The 22,584-nt window shown below is 35.6% G+C and overlaps 1 protein-coding gene across 1 annotated transcript; it reads left to right on the top strand.

Annotated features, from left to right (window-relative positions):
* The first annotated feature begins 4,984 nt into the window (after window positions 1–4,984).
* On the top strand, window positions 4,985–22,508 carry lin28b (lin-28 homolog B (C. elegans)). The gene is made up of 4 exons (XM_081378363.1): window positions 4,985–5,227; window positions 5,892–6,067; window positions 16,710–16,897; window positions 21,813–22,508. The coding sequence occupies exons 1-4, from the start codon at window positions 5,218–5,220 to the stop codon at window positions 22,084–22,086; spliced, it is 648 nt and encodes a 215-aa protein (XP_081234489.1). The 5' UTR covers window positions 4,985–5,217; the 3' UTR covers window positions 22,087–22,508.
* Window positions 22,509–22,584: the final 76 nt, after the last annotated feature.

Below are 22,584 nucleotides of genomic sequence, written 5' to 3'. Positions count from 1 at the left end.
AGGCCTATGCCTGCATAGAATTTCATATTTCTATGTAGCCTACACTGTTGACTTTAACTTAAAAGCATCACAATAAAACACGCGCGTAAATAATATTAATACTTAAATAGGCATTGTCATTAAATGTAGGCTATTTGGACAACTCCGTGTAGGCTATCTAAAATTAAAGCGCGTGTTTGTGCGTTTTAAAGGAGATTTTCCTGCACATTATTCGCGGTTTGTAGCCTATTTAAGGAGCGATTTAAACTCCTCTTAAATTTCACAGGCTCGATAAAATATTCATGCTGGAAAATTCCTCTATTCGTTATAAACGAACGAGCCACCAGCAGCCCAAACAAAACAGAAACCAACCTCGGTCGGTGCATTAGCCTAAAACATCTAACAGAAGAATTTAGATAGCTATTAATCAAAAATAATCATTGCACTATTTTGACTCATCCACAGGGTCAGACACGGAGTTCATACAGCATGGCCGTGTACTCTATTTCAGGTGAGTGAGATATAGTGTGTAGACTATGAATAAATAAATACGAACATAATAATATCCTTTGTGAGCGCATGAACATTAGGCAAGCCTATAGAAGAAGATCAACCGTTTGAATGATATGAGAGCTCGTGGACCTTTATTATGTCACAATCATATAGCCTAATATGATCATAACAAGTGATTAAACAAGTCGTCGCGTCGTTCGTGCAGTTTTATAAGCAGTGAGCGACTCAAAGACACGCTGAGGAAAAGAATTCTCCCGAATGCTCTGTTCATACTTCCGTTCGACGTCATGATTTAATTGTGACGTAATGGCAGAATCAGCCGCCAACATAACCCGCGTTAGATGATATATTTACACAGGGAATGCTGATGCGAGCTGTTAAAATGCTTAGAGTGCATAGAATATATTTTAAATGCGTTATATGTTGCTTACTATTAGCTATAGAAGCAAAGATAACGCATGCATCCAGTTCATTCATATATATATATATATGTTTTTAAGATTAACCATGATAAAATAATAGCCTAATAAACTAACATAAATTAATAAATACAAGCTTCCAGTTTTGTTTGACGAGTCATTTTCATGTAGGCTATTTAAATCGTATTCAGACACAATTTTAACGTGAATTTTTTTGGTAAGAATTTTGTTAAGAAAAGCATGTAAACATCGTTTTTAAACAGAAATTAGGCAGATTTGTCAGATCTGAACACATCTGAAATCCAATAACATTTTAAAACGTTTTTGCAATTTAAGGGAAACGAAAAATAGGCCTATAGAACAACATATGAAATGTAAAAATTGGCAACAGAAACAACTGCCCATCTCTCTGTCTCAAGTCTTTTTGCGCGTGATAAAATGCCCCAAAATCACGATAAAGACGACCATTTTACACTGAGAATGAACTGTGACAATTAACCACTGCGTGTTGTGGAAAATCTCTTTAATTTAAGATATCTTGTTTAACCAACCCCTTATCATAAAACTCGTTTGTGTCTGGTTTTAAAATGTCTGATATAATGTATGTTTTGAAGAAGCCCTTACCTTCTAATGAAAGCACATTGTATTGCTCTTTGTAAGAACAATGATGTAGCAGCAGCCTTCACGTGTAAAACTGAGAATGAAGCATTTCAAATCTCTTCTTTATGCACTCGATATTTACCTCTGATTAGTTTTGAGTCGGTTTCATTGCTTCTAAAACTGTCGGGTTTGTGTTGGCTTCGGTAGATAATTTCGGAGAGATGGAGGAATTGAACGAATGCAACCAAAAGGAAAGAGAAAAGCCGAATAAACTCTTGTGAACTCTATTGACAAGTATGCGTTTGCTCGGGGGTTCGGCTGGTGGGGGTGGGTGAACGGGTGAACGGGTGAGGTGAAGGGATGGCGGATCACAACTGCTCAATACATCCAAGAAACCCTCCAATCAGTTTGTTATACTGCACAAAGCGTCTCTGGAAAGCTTCTGTTGCAAACGCAGATTATACTGATGGGTGAAACTGGGATCTTATCTGATTCAATGTTTAAAAAAATAGCCTATATATATATTTCAATTGAATTACTTTAAAGTTAATTAAACAAATATGTTCACGTTCTGTTGGGAAGTCTAAGTAAACGACACATTTCAAGACCCAATGAGTGTTTTCAGGATGCTTTTGTTCAGTATGTTTTCTTTTAAATGTTGTGCATTTGAATGAAAATGTCAATTGGTAAACCATTTTGCATTTCAATAGCACCATTTGCATAGTCTTGATAATAATTTCACATGTTAGTGATTTAATTTCTTTGGTGGTATGGTATGAATTTGGATTTGAATAATCAGAAAAGTTGGTTTGTTCTAAAAAGTTCAACTTTAAAAGTGTCATATGAACTAGGCTATTCAGGAGTTAAACAATCTACACTTAGCCTATAGAAATAAAGGTTCCAAAAGTTTTTTTTTCTCACCTTAGAAGAACCATTTTGGGTTCCACAAAGAACCTTTCAGTGATCAGTTCTTAAAAGTGCTATTTTTTCTTGTGAAGAGAATCATCTAAAGAACCTTTTTCCACTATAAAGAACATTTTGTGGAACGTAAAGATTCCATGGATGTTAAAGGTTATTTATGGAACCATCAGTGCCAATAAAGAACCTTTATTTTTAAGAGTTAGGCAACTGAACACTTGAAATTTAAATGTTGAGCAATTTGCTGTTTTATCTCACGTTTAAATATAATTTGAATTACATAAATGTTCTGTCATTGATTTAATGAGAGCCTAAAATTAAACCAACGCGTTCATCACTGTTAGCCTATATATCTGTTACATGTTAAGCATTAAACTCAACAGGTCAAAATCAATAATCGGTTAGCCTGTACATTAAATATTCACCAGAACTAAACCTGCTGCTGATTTACCTGTTTTATTTAAACTCTAAAATAAAAAAATGCGTATTTTTTTTAACCACAGATCAATATCTGATCAGTGCTGTTGCTTTATATTATTCTCACAGTCATGCGTTCCGGTTGCGTTTCCAATAAGCGATAAACTGAGTAGCTAAGATCTTTATTTAGGCAGTGCTGGAGAATCTATTCGATGGTTTAACGGGATCAAACGGGGACATGTAGGGTGTGTCCGTGACCTCGCGGGACGTGTTTCCCGGCACTCGCGGGGCTGTTTTATGAATGGTGGATGGGAAACCCTCGTGCAGGAAATGAGAAACTCCATAACATCTGACACCGGTGACCAGATCCGTGACCTGCGCCGTAATGGCACGACCACCATCCACACACACACACACACACACACACACACACACACACACACACACACACACACACACACACACACACACACACACACTCACACACTGCTGCAGGGGGGTGGGGGGATTGGGGGCAGGGGTGAATTCCGGAGGGTGGTCGGCAGAGATGGCTGGGGGGTGGGGGAGAATGGGCGGGGCACAGAAGCGGTGGGGGTAGATGTTGATTCACTCCTCCAACGTGTTTTTCCTCTGACTCAAAAGACAGAAAAACATCCTCAGCCAAGCTATCAGGTTTGATCACGAGGTTGTCAGAAACATTTACTGAACGAATATCTTAAAGAAACGAAAACACTCAGTTTTTATAACAGGAGAAAATTATTTCAGTTGTCAGGTCAACTTATTTCCCATTAATTCTTGCATTTCAACTTGTTGGTTTGGTGCACATTTGGTTCCAGTTTTTTTTTTTTTTTTTTTTTGGTGAACTGACCACCCAGATACAATTCAAAAGAACTCAATAAGCACAGTAACAGAAAGAATCTATGAAATGTAAGCTTGTATTTTATCCTTTCCATATTTTATTTTTTAGAACATAGGCTATATGGGTTTTTATTTTGAATTCATATATGTTTGTATTAGCAGAGCAATTAATACAATAAATAATCAATAAATAAGCAATAATTACAGTGATGCTGGTTATTTTGGATCAATGCTGTCTTTTCATGAATTAACAAATAATGCAGCTTTTGTAGGCTAAATATACTGATGTAGGTACTGATGTAAATACGTTTTATGTCTTTATGTATGTTCTGCCTAGACGTTTACTGTTGTAATTAATCCACATAGACCTATTTGTAAGTGCTCAAAGCTCACGTAAACCAGACACAAATCCCCGTGTGTGTGTGTGTGTGTGAGAGAGAGAGAGCACTTGGTCAATAAAGCTCTTCTTATTGTGATTTAGCCTCATTGACGTTTATACTGCAGCAAAACAACAAATGCAAACTGCAATGCGCTTCCACAAACGACAGTTAGCGATATATTATGTAGCCTATCCCAAATATAATAAAGAGGGCTTTGGAAACGTTTAAACCAACGCATATACATCAGCAGCAGCAGAAGAAAAAGAAAATCTTATTTTTATGCTAATTTTAAAGGACACATAGGTAATGCATGTAGAAGAAACGTTTTCGTCTTATTAAGTAGACCTACATCAAGTTATAACTTTAATTACAACAACTTTATACAATACGACGATTATTAGTCTACTGTTTAATGAAACAGTAAACCTCTTGAAAAATACAACCTTTTCTAAAAAGATAAATTCGGGAAAACTATTTGCATTTGGCTACACCAAGCGAGAACATTACAATTGAAGTGTCATAGCCTACAAGTAGCCTATTTACTTCCATAAGATACAAGTATAATGCATGTTACCAGCGGTTGAAATTTTGTTACATAACGCATCATTTGCAATTGTTACATATAAATGAAAAGAAAGAAAAAAACAAATCCCAAAAATGCTGGACTTTTTATGGCCCCGCCAATGACTTTCAGAACATACAAAAAAGACGATTTTAGACGTTTTAACACGTGTTTAAAAACTGAACCTGTTCAAACGGAGATGTATTTACGTGACGCAGCAGTAGAGCTGAAGTCCAGCCCGGTTCCGAGTCCGCTCCCTCTCCCGGGCTCACGGAGGAGTCACGTGTGCAGCGCTGCGAGCGAGCGAATGAGAAACGGAGAGCGGGAGAGAGAGAGCGAATGTGCGAGGGAGGGAAAGAGAGAGAGAGAGAGAGAGAGAGAGAGAGTGAGGATAGGAGATGTTAAAAGAGACATGACAAAATATCCAAAAAGGAGACGCACGCCGTATCATGCGCGCTAAATTTGTGCCCGCTGGAAATCGGGATGTCGGATCGACGGTGACGCGCATCACCCCATTTCACGGAGGAAACGATTTCGCTGGAACTTTGGAACGGAGGGTCCGCGGGGAAACATGGCCGAAGGTTACGATGCTTTTTGCTTTTTTAATTATATATTTTTACGTTCAGATGGGAACTCGTATTATTCCACGCGCACCGCCGCGCTTTGTTTACGTTGTTTGTACGCGTGATGAAGAGCCGTTTGCGCCTGTGGTAGTGAGGGGGGGGGGCGGGTAACGTGTGCACACCTGCCCCACGCCAGACGGTTCACATGCATTAGATGCACGACTACAAGAAGTTACATAGTAGCTGTAGCTATCAGCCAGGCACACTGAGCATTCGCAATGCATACGCCATCCAATCTGAAGTGTAGCTCTACTTTTCATTGACTTTCTCCAGTTTTCCAGAGGGTGGGTTTTAGGTGGTTGTAGACTAGAATGTAACGAAATACACAAGGTTAGGGGGGTGAGAAAATGTATAAGAGTCTGTCACTGAAAACCTCATATATTGATTGATAGAAGAGAGAGGGGCGTCTATGGTGATTACGGCCCTGGTTGTAGACAAGTGAGACACATTGGTGCGTAGAAAGCGTGTTGTTGTGTAGTAGGCTATAGTTGGGGATTTCCCTCAGAAACGCTGCCCACGCAGACCCACGGTCAATGTGTACAACGAGAACAAAGTATAGGATTGATCTCATTAACGTACACGGGCGTGCATCACTATGGGCTTTTCTTCCTTGACCGCACAGGAGGGCCGCGCAGAGGTGGCGGTGGCGGGTCGGACACCACTAGGACTCCGCCGCAGATTCTGGCTGGCTCGGGTTACTGCAAGTGGTTTAATGTCCGCATGGGCTTTGGATTTATATCGATGACCAGCAGCGACGGGAAGCCAGTGGACCCTCCACTAGACGTGTTCGTTCACCAAGTAAGTCCATGCTACATCTTGGTTTCACTCGTTCTTCTGCCTCTTTTTTTCACGTTATCTGTCGCAACTCATTGACATCAGCAGATGTGTTCGAGGAAAGCAGTAAACATACGCTTGCGTTTTCATCTCCTGTCACTTTAAGAGCTGCACTACTCACGCCACAAACACATCATTACTCTGGATCACCTCCATTGATATAATCACACGAACGCCGTATTAGTAGTAAACACTGAGGAATGTGCGATGCACGTCTTAAAGGAACCTTAAGATTTCATTAGGAAGAGAAAAGAGACAGGGTAGGCTATGTACACGCACAACATTCGCCTCATGCTCACAGATAAACCTGCCAACATGTCGGAAAATCTGTCACATGTAGCACACGACGATCAGACTGCTTTCACAATCAGACTTTTGAAGAATGGCAAGCTATTTCGGTGTGGTGGACTGTTGTACTGAACATCATGTGCTCTCGTGTTTACATGGGTGTAGTACAGCCCCCTTTACACAACATTTCGTCCTCTTCTCATGGACATTCAGAGCTAAATCAATACGGACATATATACTAAACCGGAACTTATCTCCTTTCATCATTTTCCAAGCTTTCTATGGCACCTCAAAACAGCATATGCAGATTATAAGAACAAAAGCAGAGAGAACAAGAGGTTCCTTCCGAATTCACTGCACTGTTGTTCTGCTGTCAGTTTTGCTGATTTGTGCTGCTTTCTGATGCATTGTGTTCTTATTATCTGTTGCTGCTGATAATATTGTCGAACAGTGTTATGTATACTGCTGGATGTTAATGAGATGTTAAAATGATTCATGTGACTGAACATTTGCATTGTTACAAAACACGTCTGCATAATCTTTTAAAATCTGAAATTCAATAACAACAGCTAGTGTGCATAAGGATCTGTCTGTCTGTCAAAGCTATTTCTATTTAAAGAAATGAAGTTTTAATAATCTTTTATTATGTGTTTAACCTAATTACAATTGCTGAACCACTTTGAAGTAAAATATATGTTGCTTTCTGGATTCATTTTGTGATTAGTGTTTTTATGGACACATCATTGCCTAGAATTTTGTTGAATTATATTGTTGCATGTTGACTTGGGTAAAATCTGTGGAATTGGATAACAGAGAGAAAGATTTGTTCTGTTAAAAATTGACTAAATTATTTGAAATGGAGTTTTGAAGTGTTATTTACAATTTTCTTTTTTAGGTACATTTAATTTATTTAAATTGACATTTTATCTGAAATCTTGTGTGGACATGTTTTTTTTTTGAGCATGAGCTAAAACATGAACCTCTTGTGCTAGTAGCCCCTAAACCTGAGTGCATTCTGGGAAATGCAGTTCTCAAAAAAGAAAAACATAAACATTAACCAGGGACACAGTAAGAATGTTATGTGTGCTGTTGAGCGTAAGATAAGTATACATATAGGGCAACATATAAATAAACTGGTTGAAATCAAAGAAATTTGATTTACTAATTCAACAGATTGTTCACCGAACTGCCAGTTGACATGCACGATAAATGCACTAGTTACTAACTATAACTATATCTTTGTGGTAAATCTTGATGTGAAATCTGTGCTGTAACACTAACTCATAAGCAAGGAACATTTCCTGCCTCGTATTCATTCGAGTAGTTATTGTAAGAACATTTTGTACTCCTGATAAAACGGTTCTTCTGATAAGCATGAAGTAAACAGTTGTATTGAATGCATTTGGAAAATGAAGGCTGCTTTTTCCTCCCCAAGTGTGTGAAAGCGTATTGATTAGAGCCGTGTCTGTCATCTGGAAGAGCTGTGTGGTTTTATTTCCTTTTTGTGACATTTTTGAAATGGTGTACATTAGTGTGCAGTCAATTTACTGTGTGTGAAAATCCAGAAACCTGCAAACATGCAGTTCTAGAGCTCAGGGCCTATAATATTATGGCGATGTACGCATAAAACAATTTGATGATGGCGAATGAGTTTGCGCTCATTTCTTCGTGTTAGACAGACCAATGGCACAAGCAGATGTAATCCATAACGTCTCTGATAAAGATTTGCATTTGGCTGCTGTGCGGAGGATTGTTTGTGTTCTTCCTTTGTGTCTGAATGCATGAAACATGTGCGTTCATGCTACAGAGGAATTGAAAAAGCTGTGCAGGGTGTGTGTTGTTTAGCATGTGCAGCCGTTGTGCATTGTGTTTGTGATAAGAAGAGTGTGTACAGCTGATTATTCCATCTGTGTGTGTCTGATATTCTGGACAGAAACAGAATCTGCTGTTTCTTGAGGAGACCAGGACAATTTGTTACAAACAAGCCAGAATTATGTGGATTAACACATTACATTTATGCATTTGGCAGATTCTTTATGAGTTCATACAACCCTGGGAATCGAACCTATGACCTACAGCACATGCTCAAACTCAGACAATTTGGTGCTTTTTTTTTCCTTTAAGAGAGATTTTCACAAAAAATAATTGAGAGATATATTGCTTTATCAAATTGCTTTGTATTTAAACATTATTTTGTATATTTATCTCTTGTTGATTAAACTGAGCTACAATCTAAGATTTTATTATTGCTCTGAGGTTGTGATTGTAAAAGTAGCAATGGAAATGGATGAACTGACAGACTGATTTTTTTTTTTTAATATGTAAAGAGCAGAGCATAATTGTATTAGTATTCAGCTGAAAACTCTTACTGACTTAACAGCTGATTTAAATATTTTATTAAATCACATTTTTCTTATTTAAAAATTATTATAGTTTCCCCTAGACTTTTGGCTTTTCTTTTTATGACAGCTAAATGTATTAGTATCATATGAAGGAAGTAATGTTAATTATCTGAGGAATTCACTGTAAAAAAAAAACAGATTTTTGAAGCAGATTACTGGAGTGTTTTACAACAAAATACTATTTCTAAATAAATTAATAGTTAATAGTGGAATTGGACCCTAAACTTGACCACTGTTTTTAAAAACAAATTTTTGAAGTCTTCAAAATTTCATGTTTAATTTAGTGTTACTTGCCAATACGTTTTGGAGTGAAAATTGTTTTTACACCAATTTTTGTTTTCAGTGTAGTATGTTAATATCATTATTTTGCAATAACAATTGCAACACTTTGACTTCTTGTATTGAATCTGATAAGGCAGTTTTTCTCAGTGCGTGTATATTAATTAGACCTTTACTTGTGGCAGATATACATGTTTCTTGTACGAAAAGATGGCAGGTAGATTTGTAGTAATGAAGGAAAATGTTATAGCACCCAGTCTCTCTTAATTCAACTATTACATACATACAATACATTAGTATCCTGTAGTCAATGACACACACACACACACACACACACACACACACACACACACGCACACACACAGTCCCCCTGTGTTTCAAATCTTCTACAAATCCATGAGCTTTTTGTGTCAATCCAGGACAGAAGTGAGAGTGTGAATCGGAGGAAAAGACAACGCATGTCTGAGTGTGATTTTGTTTGTATGTGTAAAGAGGATTTCAGTGTGCGTATATGTGTGTGTGTGTGTGTGTGTGTGTGTGGTGGGGGTTGGGGTCCTCTAACATTCTTTAAAAGAGGAATTTCGTTAAAGACAAAAAAGGGAAAGGAGGCGTGGCTTCGTCCGGCCCTCACACTCCGAATCAACGCACTGCAGTGTGTGTGTGTGTGTGTGTGTGTGTGTGTGTGTGTTTCATTAGGAGCTTTGTGTTTGATTTTTCCGAATGCTGCACCTCCCGCAGTGTTTGTGCGTGTGCATTGTGTGCTTGTGCCAGTCTTCCTGCATGAATGCATGTTGCTGTTTGTCGCGGTGTGTGACTTGATCATGTTAGTTTGTGCAGTGATGGATTTATATGTTGCTCATGTAGAGTTCACTTTGATAAACACTCTTAAAAATAAAGGTTCTTTACTGGCATCAATGGCTCCATGAAGAACCTCTAACATCCACGGAATCTTTCAATTGCACAAAAGATTCTTTAGATTTTTAAAAATGGTTCTTTTTCAATGAAAGGTTCTTTAGGGAACCTAAAATGTTCCTTAATGACATCACTTTTGGAACCTTTATTTTTAAGAGTTGTTTGTGGGCATATTTATCTTTAGAAGGGAGATAAAACTGATAAAACCTCCCTATAGGGACGTCCTTAACTGGAAAAATTATTTATATGTAAAATTGATAGATATATATTTTTAATTCTACAAATGCTAAATGATTACTTTTAGGGTTAGGGTCTGTGGTATGCCCTTATTTACATAGCTAGTGTGTGTGTGTGTGTGTGTTGTGAGGTTACTCTGGGCCCCTAGTGAGATTAACCTCTCCTCCAGACTCCACCTCTCGCTGCTGCAGATTTCTGGCTCCTCCTTTAACATACATGCTCCTCTCTTCATTCTGTGCATGACAGATCTGAGTTTCTCAAGCGCTGATGCTGCCTCTGATATCTAGTGTGCACAATGAGATGTACGCAAAATTGCTAAAATTAACACTTATTTTACACTAAAAATGAAAATAAAAATAATAATTATCTGTTGACAAGACTGCTGTGAAATTGTGAAATACAAGGATTATTAATAATGCAATTACATATATTTTTTGTGCATTCAACGATGAGTCAAAACATTATGACCACCTGCTGTTGGTCCTCCATGTGCTGCTAAAACAGCTCCGTCCTGCCCAGGCATGAACTCTACAAGAGGCTGAAGGTGTGCTGTGGTCTCTGGCACCGAGACGTCAGCAGATCCTTCAAGTCCTGTAGTTTGAGGTGGACTGAACTTGTTGGTCCGGCACGTCCCACAGATCTGGAGAATTTGGAGGCCAGAGGAACACCTTGAACTCTTCATCATGTTCCTCAAACCATTCCTGAACAATGTGTGGCAGTGTGACTGTGCTTCCACCAGGGAACACCGCTGTCATGAAGGGGTGTATCTGGTCTGCAAGTGTTTAGGAAGGTGACGTGTGTCAAATAAACGTCCACAGGAGGGTTTCCCAGCAGAACATTGACCAGAGCGTCACACACTCCCTCCACCGGTCCCACAGTCCATCCTGGTGCATCATTACCCTTAGGTAAACGTCGCACGTGAACACGTTCTTTTACATGTGATGTTAAAGAAAACGGGACTCATCGGATCAAGCGACCGTCTTCCACTGCTGCTCCAAGCTCATGTTTCGAGGCTCATGTGCCCATTGTAGGCGCTTTCAACAGTGGACGGGTCATCATAGATCTCTGATTGCTCTCCATACGCAGCAGATGCACTGTGTGTTGTGACACATTCCTCCCATAACCATCACTGAAATTTTGTGAGATTTGTGCCTCATAGACCTTCTGTTAGATCTTAACATGTGGCCTTGTTAGGAGATGATCAATGATATTCACTTCACCTGTGACTGGTCATAATGTTTTGGCTCAATATGCTCGTGTTTTCATTTAAGGAAGTGTTTAACAGTCAGAAAGGATTTTATGCAATAAATTATAGCTTGATTTACACAATAGCAAGGAAATGAACAGGATGTAAATAGAGTTAGCCATTGCCTGAGATGTAACAGTTTGTGTACATCAGTGTGTCAACTTGGTGTTCATTCTTATAATATTCTTTTGAAATTTTTTAAAGGATTATACTGCAATTTCTTCAAACAGAACGGAAAGTTTTATTTTGATACAAACCAATTAATACCAATCAAAACCTTGCTAATGCTCACTGGCATTTGTGCAGCCGTTTTCTCTCTCAAAATGATGTCACTTCCTGGTTTTGTAAGATAGATGGGTTTTACTAAAGATTAACAGGATGGAAAGTGAAATTGAGAACTCAGGAAAAAAAATGATAAACTAATTAAAATAATAGTCTTGTTTTATCAAAACATTTTGATTTGATAAAGTAAAGAACAGCTGGTATTTTTTTTAAATTAGTTTTAATGTTTTTATAACCCGCTGCAAAAAAAGGTTTATTTAAAATTCAGTATACTCCAGATTTAATATTAATAAAAATATAACATATATGTATATAAAGTAATTCATTTCAATATTTTTTTTTAGTTGCGACAAAAAGGAAATGAACTAATACGATTTTTATCCTTTAAAAAGATAATATCTTTATACTAAGTTTTATATCTTATCTAGTATGTTAAACACATGGGGACATGCAAATGTATTGCATAACAGGAAAGACCCAGAACATGTTCATTATCAGTCTTAAATTCTCTCTCAGCTGCTGCTGTCATTTTATCCTCTAATTTTATATCATTAGGTTTTACTTTTAAAGATTCAGTTTTCATCTAAAATTGAACAGACTCTGCTTTTACTTGAGCATTAATTTTTTTGGTCTTCTCCATATTTTTTTTTCACTCTCTCTTTATCTGGTTTTTGTTTTCTTTTCTTCCAGTGCTCAGTTTCTTCTGCTTCCTGTACTTTTATTCTCCATTTGTTCAGTCCTTCATTTCGCCATCTCAACAGAAGCAGAAGGTCACATGACTTCCTCCTTCAGCTCTGCCCATATAAGGAGTGAGTGTGTGGGTGGAGCCAGCTGCGATCTGACACAAACAATTGCTCACTTAAGTTTAGTCATAGCTGTGTAGTACCGACATCTATTACCATTTTTTTTTAATACCATTATAATTACTATTTTTTTTTTTATGTATTATGTTGTTTAATATTTTTTTGAAAACATTCTTTAATGCAATTAAATATATTGATGCCTGGCTCTCAGTGGTTGTAATTTAAATTAAATAAATTTAATTTTAGGACTGTATTTGTAGTCTCATAAGACACATCTACCTAATGAAAACCACAAACACAGTAATTGAAGTTTCTTGTTAGTGGCTTTTATAAGAAATTATGCCAAGAGCACAAATGCTGAATGAAAATGTGGTAGTTTAGTGTGTTCAGTTTAGAATTGTTTAAAATCTAAAGTCAAACGGTTTGGACTGATAAAAAAGGGCAATGTAAACCAAAATCTATTACCTCTTATTCTCTTTTTTTTAGAGAGTGGTTTATGTTTGTTTTTCCAAAAAATAAGCAAACTTTCAATAAGAGACAATAAGTAAAAAATGCTGCTAATACTCTACAATAAGGTTTCATTTGTTAACATTAGTTAACTACATAATTTAACATGAACTAAGAATGAACAATACTTCTACAGCATTTATTAATCTTAGTTAATCTCAACATTTACTAATAGATTTTTACGATCAAAATCTGTTAACATTAGTTAATGCACTGCGAACTAACATGAACATTTTTATTAACTAACATTAACAAAGGTTAATAAATCCTGTAAAAATATATTGCTCATTGTTAGTTCATGTTGGTTAATGCATTTGTTAACAAATAAGACCTTTTTGTAAGCAATCAAAATGTTTTTCAGAATGTTTTAATATAACTAATGAACACAAAGAAGCAAAACAAATTTTGATAACCAGAATTTGTTAGTTTTTCCCCCTAAACTGCAGTTTTAAATGAATCTTTAAATTTTTTGTGTATATCCAAGTTAATTCATAATTTAAATGGAGACAAACATAAATCATTGTCAGTATTTAAATCATCTTTGATTAAATTGCTTTGTTCTTTTAAAATGTTTTGTTCTTATAGAATTAACACACATTTAAAATCAACATAATCATCCTCAAACTCAGTCATTTCTAGAATGTAAAATGAATTGTTTTTCTATCCGACGCAACTTGACCGTGTGCACTTTACACACAATGTTAAGAGCTCCTCACACACACACTGAGCTCATATCCGGCTGCTATCAGGGGTGTGTGTAGAGTGATGTAGTGTGTGTCAGCAGATCAAATACTGCGTGTACGTCTTGTAGTCAGTGCAGAAGTGTGTTGTTAATTTAACGCAGGGAAACGGGATGCCGGTGTGTGTGTGTGTGTGTGTGTGCATGTTTGAAGGGGGTTGGGCAGAGGTCAGAGGTCACCGTGAAGGATGAAAACATGTGGAGGAGGGGTGATGTGGAATACGTCCGGCCCTTTGGTGGCGCTCTCTGTGTTTCTCTCTCTTGCTTTCTGTCTTCCGTCTCTCGTGTTTTTCAGTTATATGACACACGTCTTCTCCTGGGCTCACTCATTACGTACCTTAATTCTGCTATTTTGGGATGAATCATCAGTAACACGAAGCACCTCTTCCTGACCGCAGAGCTTCTCTCTGAACTTTGACCTGGAAATAAGAGCATAAATGTGAAATACTCGTTGCTCAACCTGGTCTTCACTCTTCAATGCCGGGTTAATCACATCTCAGAACAGAGCACTAGTTGGTTAACATTATAGAAGCGTTTTAATAAAACCAAAATTAAAAAATTCTAAAAAACACTTTAATTCTCACACTACGGATTAAATTGTATATGCTATATTTGTCTTGTGTGGGGTGTTTTTTTTTTATTTTTTTAATCCTATTTATAGCCTATGATATTTCCACAGAAAATATCTAATATGTGTGTGTCGGAAGGGTTTTGCTGCTGGCGTTTCGATTATGTTTGCGTTCTCTATTCACATTCATGGCTTTTTAATTTCTCCCCATCGTAAGTGTTAAATCAGAAGGCTTTTGTGCTCATTATGTCAATTAAATGCATTATTTTCCTCCCACACGGCTGAATTTAATGTGATGCCGTGACAAAAACTAAAGCGTTTCTGTTCCATAAATAAAGGATCCGAAAGGGAAGAATCTTTTAGTGAACAGTTCTTAAAAGAACCATTTTTTGTTCTTATTGTGAAGAACATTTTAAGAATCTAAAGAACCTTTTCCACTATAAAGAATATTTTGTGGAATAAAGATTTCCATGATTGTTGAAGGTTCTTCATTGAATCATGCTAATAGAGAAGTGAGAGCTGATGCCACACAAAAACAAATGTTGAGCCGAAGACTGTGTATTTCTGGAAATGTCATGATGTGAGATTATCCTTCCAAAAAAGTGACATCAGATATGTGAGCATAAGTAGATATCATTTGTTCTTTCCACTGCGGTGGTGTTGATCTATTGACTTGCTTGTTAATGATCTCACTATATGAGAAGAAGACTTGTTACCTGTGCTTTCCCTCTCGCATTTGATTCATGCATTGCGTTGCTGCTGTTTCAATTTAATGAATGATTGAAATGGAAATCATATGATCATGTGCCGCAACAATAACTTGAGACGGTTTTCTGTTGCAGCAGCATCGAAATAATCAGCTGTGAAATCACAATCATATTACTTAAATTAGCATTACTTAAATAGTCCTGTTTGTTTGGTTTAGACTGATCTGTGTGTGTCTTAAACAAGCAAATGCCTAAACCTATAGATATATTTTCAGTATTTTTTGTAGTATTATTTGTATTGTATTTGAACATTAAATCAGCTCTGTGTGATTAAACAGCCAAAGTTGTTAGAATCAATGCCAAACTGCAGAATGATGTACAGGTTTTGTGGTGATTTTATTCGTAAGAAATGACATTTCAGTTTCAGATTAACAGGCTTGTATTGCTGTTATAATTTCCTATCATTTATTTTTTAGGGTCTTCACTTTGCATTTATAATGCCAAAAAAATCTTATTAATTGAAGGATTTGAATAAACTAATAAACACACTGTGTGAATATTGTACAAGCTCTTGTGTGATAAACTGATGAATTTGATAAACTGCGTTTGATGTTCCTCTTTTGGATAAAAGCATACTACATAATTAAATGTCTGGATGGTGTTTTTCTGGGATTTGTGTGGAGGATTTCTAATTTGTATCATACTTGTTGAAATTGTATTTTACTGTAAAACACTAAGTCATACACATTATTTTTATGTTAGGAGTATTTGCATGTGTGTATGACAGTTCAAGCTCTCCTGCTCTGTGATATTATATGAATATGTAAAGAATATATCACCGGGATCATAAGGTGCTTTTTATTTAGAATTTTTTTGAATTGTCCTTTTTATTAAAGAATCTTTCGTTTTTTTAAAAACTTTAACATTTAATAAAATCTAATTAAAAAGTTAAGTCTATTAGCAGTTATTGTAAGGACAGTTACACTAATATTTGGTGCAATTAAACCAAACATTTTGTTTTTATTGTATTAAGTTATTTGCTATTCTTTAATATTTGTAATATTCTGAAAGTCACTCAGTTTTCACTGTAAAAAGTTTCAATCTACTTCAACTTGAAATCTTAAGTTCAGTTGCTGCCTTTTAATTTTTTAGTATAATCAGAATGAGTCAAATCTCTTATAACTAATAAAAAAGTTGTAATTGCTTAAATTATTTTGCTTTAGTTAAAGACTAAGAAATGTAAAATCATATGTTGTCGACTTATTGATCATACGATACAGTATACACATTTAAATAAGCAAAATCTGTTTTTGATTTTAGCAATTAGGTCTCATAAAATTGTGCATTTTATGCTAGAAAAGTGATGAAATGTGTTTTTAAACATAGCTTTCGTAATGCAGGTTAAGTGGATATTGACAGATCTGTAGCTGTTTTTTTTTTCTTTCTTTCTTTTCTTCTAGTACTTGGAAAATCTCTCTTTTCTGTCCCTGATAGATTATTATACGACATGAAATGTTTATAGATATCTCTGTAGATTTGACTGATCTGTTTGATATTTATATTTCAATATTATAGACTATATAAGTATGTTTGAATGTGTATTAAATCAGAAGTGTGTGTGTGTGTGTGTGTTTAGAGTAAGCTGGTGATGGAGGGCTTCAGGAGCCTACGGGAGGGCGAGCAGGTTGAGTTCACCTTCAAGAGGTCGAGTAAAGGTCTGGAGTCGCTCAGGGTCACGGGGCCCGGCGGGGGCCCATGCTCGGGCAGTGACCGACGCCCCAAAGGGAAGGCCCCGCCCCTCAAGCGCAAACCAAAGGGAGACCGGTGAGTCCGCTGAGCATGATGGGATATGTAGTTTAATATGTTTTCAGTTATCCACAATTCACATTGTGCTGTGTCGTTTCTGCATAAATGAAATGCCTCAGGGTTCAGCTGTGGGGTCTACACTAAATGGTATCTTGAGGACAAATTTATTAATTAATTTATAGGCCTGTTCTTGTCTTTAGCAGCTGCCATAGTAGTGCAAATCCCAATCTACGGTTTAGAAATACTAGTAGTTTTGGAAGTTTTAAAATATTAGCTGATTTTAACTTGTAAAAAAAAAATGTACCTGCATGTTCTCATATTTTAATTATATCTCTTGATGTTTTCTTACTGAAACTTGAGTTACTGTTCATCATTGAATGCTAATCTCGTTCAATTTACTTCTTTTGGTAATGGTTGTATTTGCAAAGGTTTATTTATAATGCTACAAAAAGGAAAATAAATTGTTTAGCCACAAAAGGAATTGATCAAGCAAACACTTTAAACCAATTTGATTTGATTTGATTTATTTATTTGAAATGTTCTAAATAAATGTTATTTATTTAGACAATAATAATTAAATTATAAGTGAACATATAAAATAGAGCTGGGGAATTATATAATTACTGCATGTACGATTCATTTTTTAAAAAATACAAACAAGTTTGTCGTACACTTGATGTATTACTGAGGAAGATGGGGTTATTTATTCAAAAACTTTTTGAACAAGCATTTTTCATCAAACGTGCTGTTTTTGAACTTGAAAATGCACAATATTATTCACATGCTAATTAAACGGCATGGTTCTCCTTTCTCTGTATAAAATAATCAATTACAGTATTAATAATGTTTAGTAAAGCCACATGAATTACAGCATGTGATTTTGAATGTAGATGATGGGTCATAGCTTGGTTTCGCCAAATGCTTTTCTGTTCACGACTCGCATTGATTGTGAGTCAGTCTTCTACTTCCTGTTGCCATGGTGATCAAAGCAAAAAAAAAACCCAAAACAAACTGAATAAGTCTTTCAGTCTGTTGTGTTAAAGCTATTTATAAGTATGTACGTGCGTGTGTGTGGGTGAGCGGTTTATCATATAGAACAGGTGGACATGAAATTAAAGATGAGATAAAGCCTGAATTGATGCTTTAACACATTCATATGAGCATTCTTAAACTCTTTCATCTCAAAAGTGCTTGAAATCTGTTTGAAAGAGAACAAGTACAGGACATAAAATTGGCTCATAATGGGATCTTGTTGAGAGCGATGCATCATTTTTTTCTATAAAGTCATTGAAAAACTGAATAAAAAACTTATCAATGACAGTGTAAATTTAACTCATCAGTTTAAATACAAGAATCTTGCCTGTATTTTCATTGAATACGGTGATAATATGAAGAGTTCAGATGCAAAAGCCTCTAAGTGCCATCTGAAATTCTCTTCTAGAATGATGATTTTTAACTAGCTCGTATATTTAAGTTCAGTCATTTCACTTAAATAGCAATGAAAATGACCTATTAATTGTCATTTAAGTGAAACTACTTAACTTAATTATACGAGCTTGATAAAAATGATCATTCTAGAAAGAAGATTTCAGATGGCACTTAGAGGCTTTTGCATCTGAACTCTTCATATGTACCTGAAAGTTATCATCTTAAATACAATTATGAGGTTAATGGAAATCTTTAGTTTAGATGAATAGTCCTTTTATACGGAGTAATTGTTCCGTTTAATGGTTCTTTGTATTTGAGTTTGGATGTTATAAAGAAATGATACGGTTGAGATTTACAGATTTTGATATCGATGCAAAAAATGAATGCATATTCCCTTTTATTTTTAAAGGGATAAAATGAAAATTCTGTCATTAATTACTCACCCTCATGTCGTTCCAAACCCGTAAGACTTTCGTTCATCTTCAGAACACAAATGAAGAGATTTTTAATGAAATCTGAGAGCTTTCTGTCCCTCCATTGACAGCTACACAACTATCACTTTGACTCTTCAAAAAGTTCATAAAGAGATCATAAAACTAATCCATATGAATTGAGCCATTTAGTCAATTTTCTGAGACTCGATCGCTTTATATGATGAACAGATTGAATTTAGTCTTTTATTCACATATACACATTGACCAGTGAACATAAACCGAAGCTCAACCGAACCTCACCGGTTCTTCCGGGAGCTCAAACGTGCTTTATTCATTTTATTTAAGCATCAAAGTGTCAGTTGTGTATCTGTCAATGGAGGGACAGAAAGCTCTCAGATTTGTTCTGAAGATGAATTAAATGACATGAGGGTCAGTAATTAATGACAGAACTTACAATTTTGTGTGAATTAACCCTTTAAGGTCGCAAAATTAGGCCTATGTTTTCCTCAAAATATGTATTGTTTTTAAATGTGAGTGTATGAGGTGCGCAGGTTTGGGTAGAAACAATATGGAACTGCTTTCCATAAAATCAAAATGTTGATAAAATAATTATCATTTACACACTTCTAGTTTTGTGCAGTTTAGTGCTGATGTTAGATCAGTTTCCTCCAGTTTGTGTCTGTCTGATACAAACACGATTATCTGCTGCTGAAGCACAGCGCCACCTAGAGGCTGAAAACAGTCCGTGCAGAGACAGGAGCGACGGACTCGGAAATGAAGGAGAGACGAGTTTTTATCGCACATAACTTATAAAGACACCAAATGCGTGTTTATTTTCAACAGTGGTTGTTGTATATTGGTTTCAGACATCTATCAAAACCCTATTAAATGAGAAGGTAACATTATTTTAAGGTGATGTAGTTGCACATTACATGTACTCACTATAGTCATAACAGTATTATGCATAATAACAAGCAATTACTCCTAAGCCTAAACATAACCCTATAGTAAGAACATATTTAATTAATATTCATTACTTATTTGTGTAATTGCACTGTAACATCACCTTAAAATAACATGTAACCCTCCCTTTCATAAATGTCAGGTTGGGGTAAGTTGTTTTATTTGTATGCATTTGATCAATTATGATTTATTTTGACCAAAACAATGGTTTGTATGTAATGTATTCATTCCCATTTTTTAGTTTAAGGATTTAAAAAAAAAAAAAAAAAAAAATTTTTTACCTGTAATTAATTAAAAATAGTTGACTTTAGATGGTCTTATCCTGCCATTAAGGTGTTTTCTCCAGATGAATATTAATAGCATCATTATACAAAAAAATACATGACTGCAGAACATTGTGATTGACCACTCAGAAGAGAACCATGTAATAATATAGCCACTCTCTCTCTCTCTCACACACACACACACACACACACACACACACACACACACACACACACACACACACACACACACACACACACACACATTAGTGGTACTCTGAGATCTGATTCACTATATTTAGAACAGTAATGTAATTTCCTACTCTGTTTCTATGCACCGGAATTTCCTTGGCAACCATAGGCTCTGTGGTAACATATAATGTTTCTTTTAAATTCTAGATGCTCACAGTTAATCAATTTCCTCATATCTATTTAAATATATATATAAAATATAAAAAAATTTATATATTTTAAATCATATTTCTTTTAATTATTTTTTTATTTATATTTGTGATTTTTTTTTTGTTTTTTTAAGTTTTGTGTGTGTGGCTATAAATCATACAATGTGTAATTTTTTTCTTTTACATTTTATTACTAGGCTGGGACTATTTATCACTCCTATATGATAAAACGTTGATTATTAAATCCTGCAGCTGCCACTTTTGGAGTATTCCTCTAAGATCTTTGTTATTGGAGTACGTCTTGTCCTGTACTGCCCCCTAGTGACCAACACTGGGTTTGAGTTCATCTCAGCAAAAACCTCTAGGTCACATTTAATCCAAAAATTTTAAGAAATAATGTAAAGAAGTTTGCTTTTAGGACCATTACGATTTTGGCGTATTGTCGTCTTAATAACTGAACAACATTTCCTCCATAATTTTCATTAGTATAATATATAATATAATTCTGAATGTGTTACTTTATGAGATGTTTTCCCTTTATTGCAAGTACAAACATGGTGCAAGATATTTTGCTTGCATTCTGGATCTGGACAATATAATTCCTGATCTCAATAACCAATAACTCAATGGTAATGTAAACTGTAAAAATTATTTTTTTAGTTATCAGAGCTGCTGTATTTACACTATTGTATTTTATATTTACAAATGTTTGGAATAATTAAGATTTTAAATGTTTTTGAAATATGTCTCTTCTGCTCAGCTGCATTTATTTAAAAAAATAAAATAAATAAATACAGTAAATATTTAAAAATATTATTACAATTTAAAACAACTCTTTTCTATTTGAATATATTGTAATATGTAACTCCTGTGATCAAAGCTGAATTTTCAGCATCATTAGCCAATCTTCAGAGTCACATGATCCTTCAGAAATCATTCTAATATGATGATTTGCTGCCCCCCCCCCCCAAAAAAATGATAATAATAATTGTATATATATATATATATATATATATATATGTGTGTGTGTGTGTGTGTGTGTGTGTGTAAAAAAAAAGAAAAAAAAAATGTATATGTGTGTGTGTAAAAAAATATATATATATATAAATATATTTATATATTCATATATATTTACATATATATATATTTATTTAATAATTATATATATATATATATATATATATATATATATATATATATTTATATTTCATAATATTTTTGTTTATTCCAAACTTTTGATCGGTAGGGGAAAATTTGCTAATCATGGTCTCTCTGATTTTCCTGCTGCGCCATCTAATATCTAAATCGCGCAAAATATATATATATATTTTTTTTAGATAATTTTTTATTTATTTTTATTAAATTTTTATTTGATTGCACATTTTAGTGGTATCATCCGTTTAATGATTTAATGATGATAAGCAATTTTTTTGTCCTTCCGCAGGTGTTATAACTGTGGAGGTCTGGACCACCACGCTAAAGAGTGTGGCCTTCCACCCCAGCCAAAGAAGTGTCACTACTGTCAGAGTGTCACACACATGGTGGCCCAGTGTCCCCACAAGAGGGCGCTGTCCCCCTCCACGTCTCAGGACCCCCAGCGGCCCTCCACCTCAGCTCAGTCCCAGGAAGAGGAGAGCCGGTCGGGCTCGTCGTCCTCCCCGGAGGAAGCATCTCAACGGGGGAGTCACTCCCAGCGCTGGAGGAAAAGCTGGGACTGAAATCATCTACCTCACACCAGACCCTCCCTTCCCGTGCAGCTACGGTGTCAGCCGACGGGGGTGTGTGTACATGCCTGTGTTCTCACTGAGCAATCACAACAAACTCTGCGACTGACGTGCGTTTTGGAGCGAGTGTGTTTCAAGTGAATATTACAAGGCTCAACTCAAACTCAACAAAAGTTTGGAAGCTATTTTACCTCCATAATGTGAGAGAAACTGGAGTAAAAATTTAAGGAGGGACTTTTCTGCTGTTTAGATTCGCTTTCTTAATGCACGTTCCTCTTCTTAACGTGAACATTTATTTATTTTTACGATAACATGATAACTTTCCTCTGAAACTTTTGAATGGGAGTGTGTCACGGTTTCCATAAAAATCTGATGATAATCAGAAATGTTTCTTGAGCAGCAAATCATCATATTAGAAAGATTTCTGAAGGATCATGTGACACTGAAGACTGGAGTAATGATGCAGCAAAATTCAGGAATAAATTGCATTTT

The sequence above is a fragment of the Scardinius erythrophthalmus genome (assembly GCF_964197995.2).
Source record: "Scardinius erythrophthalmus genome assembly, chromosome: 11".
In the NCBI taxonomy this organism is placed as follows: domain Eukaryota; kingdom Metazoa; phylum Chordata; class Actinopteri; order Cypriniformes; family Leuciscidae; genus Scardinius; species Scardinius erythrophthalmus.
Note: the sequence above shows the minus strand (reverse complement) of the source record. Positions and strands in the feature narration are given on the sequence as shown.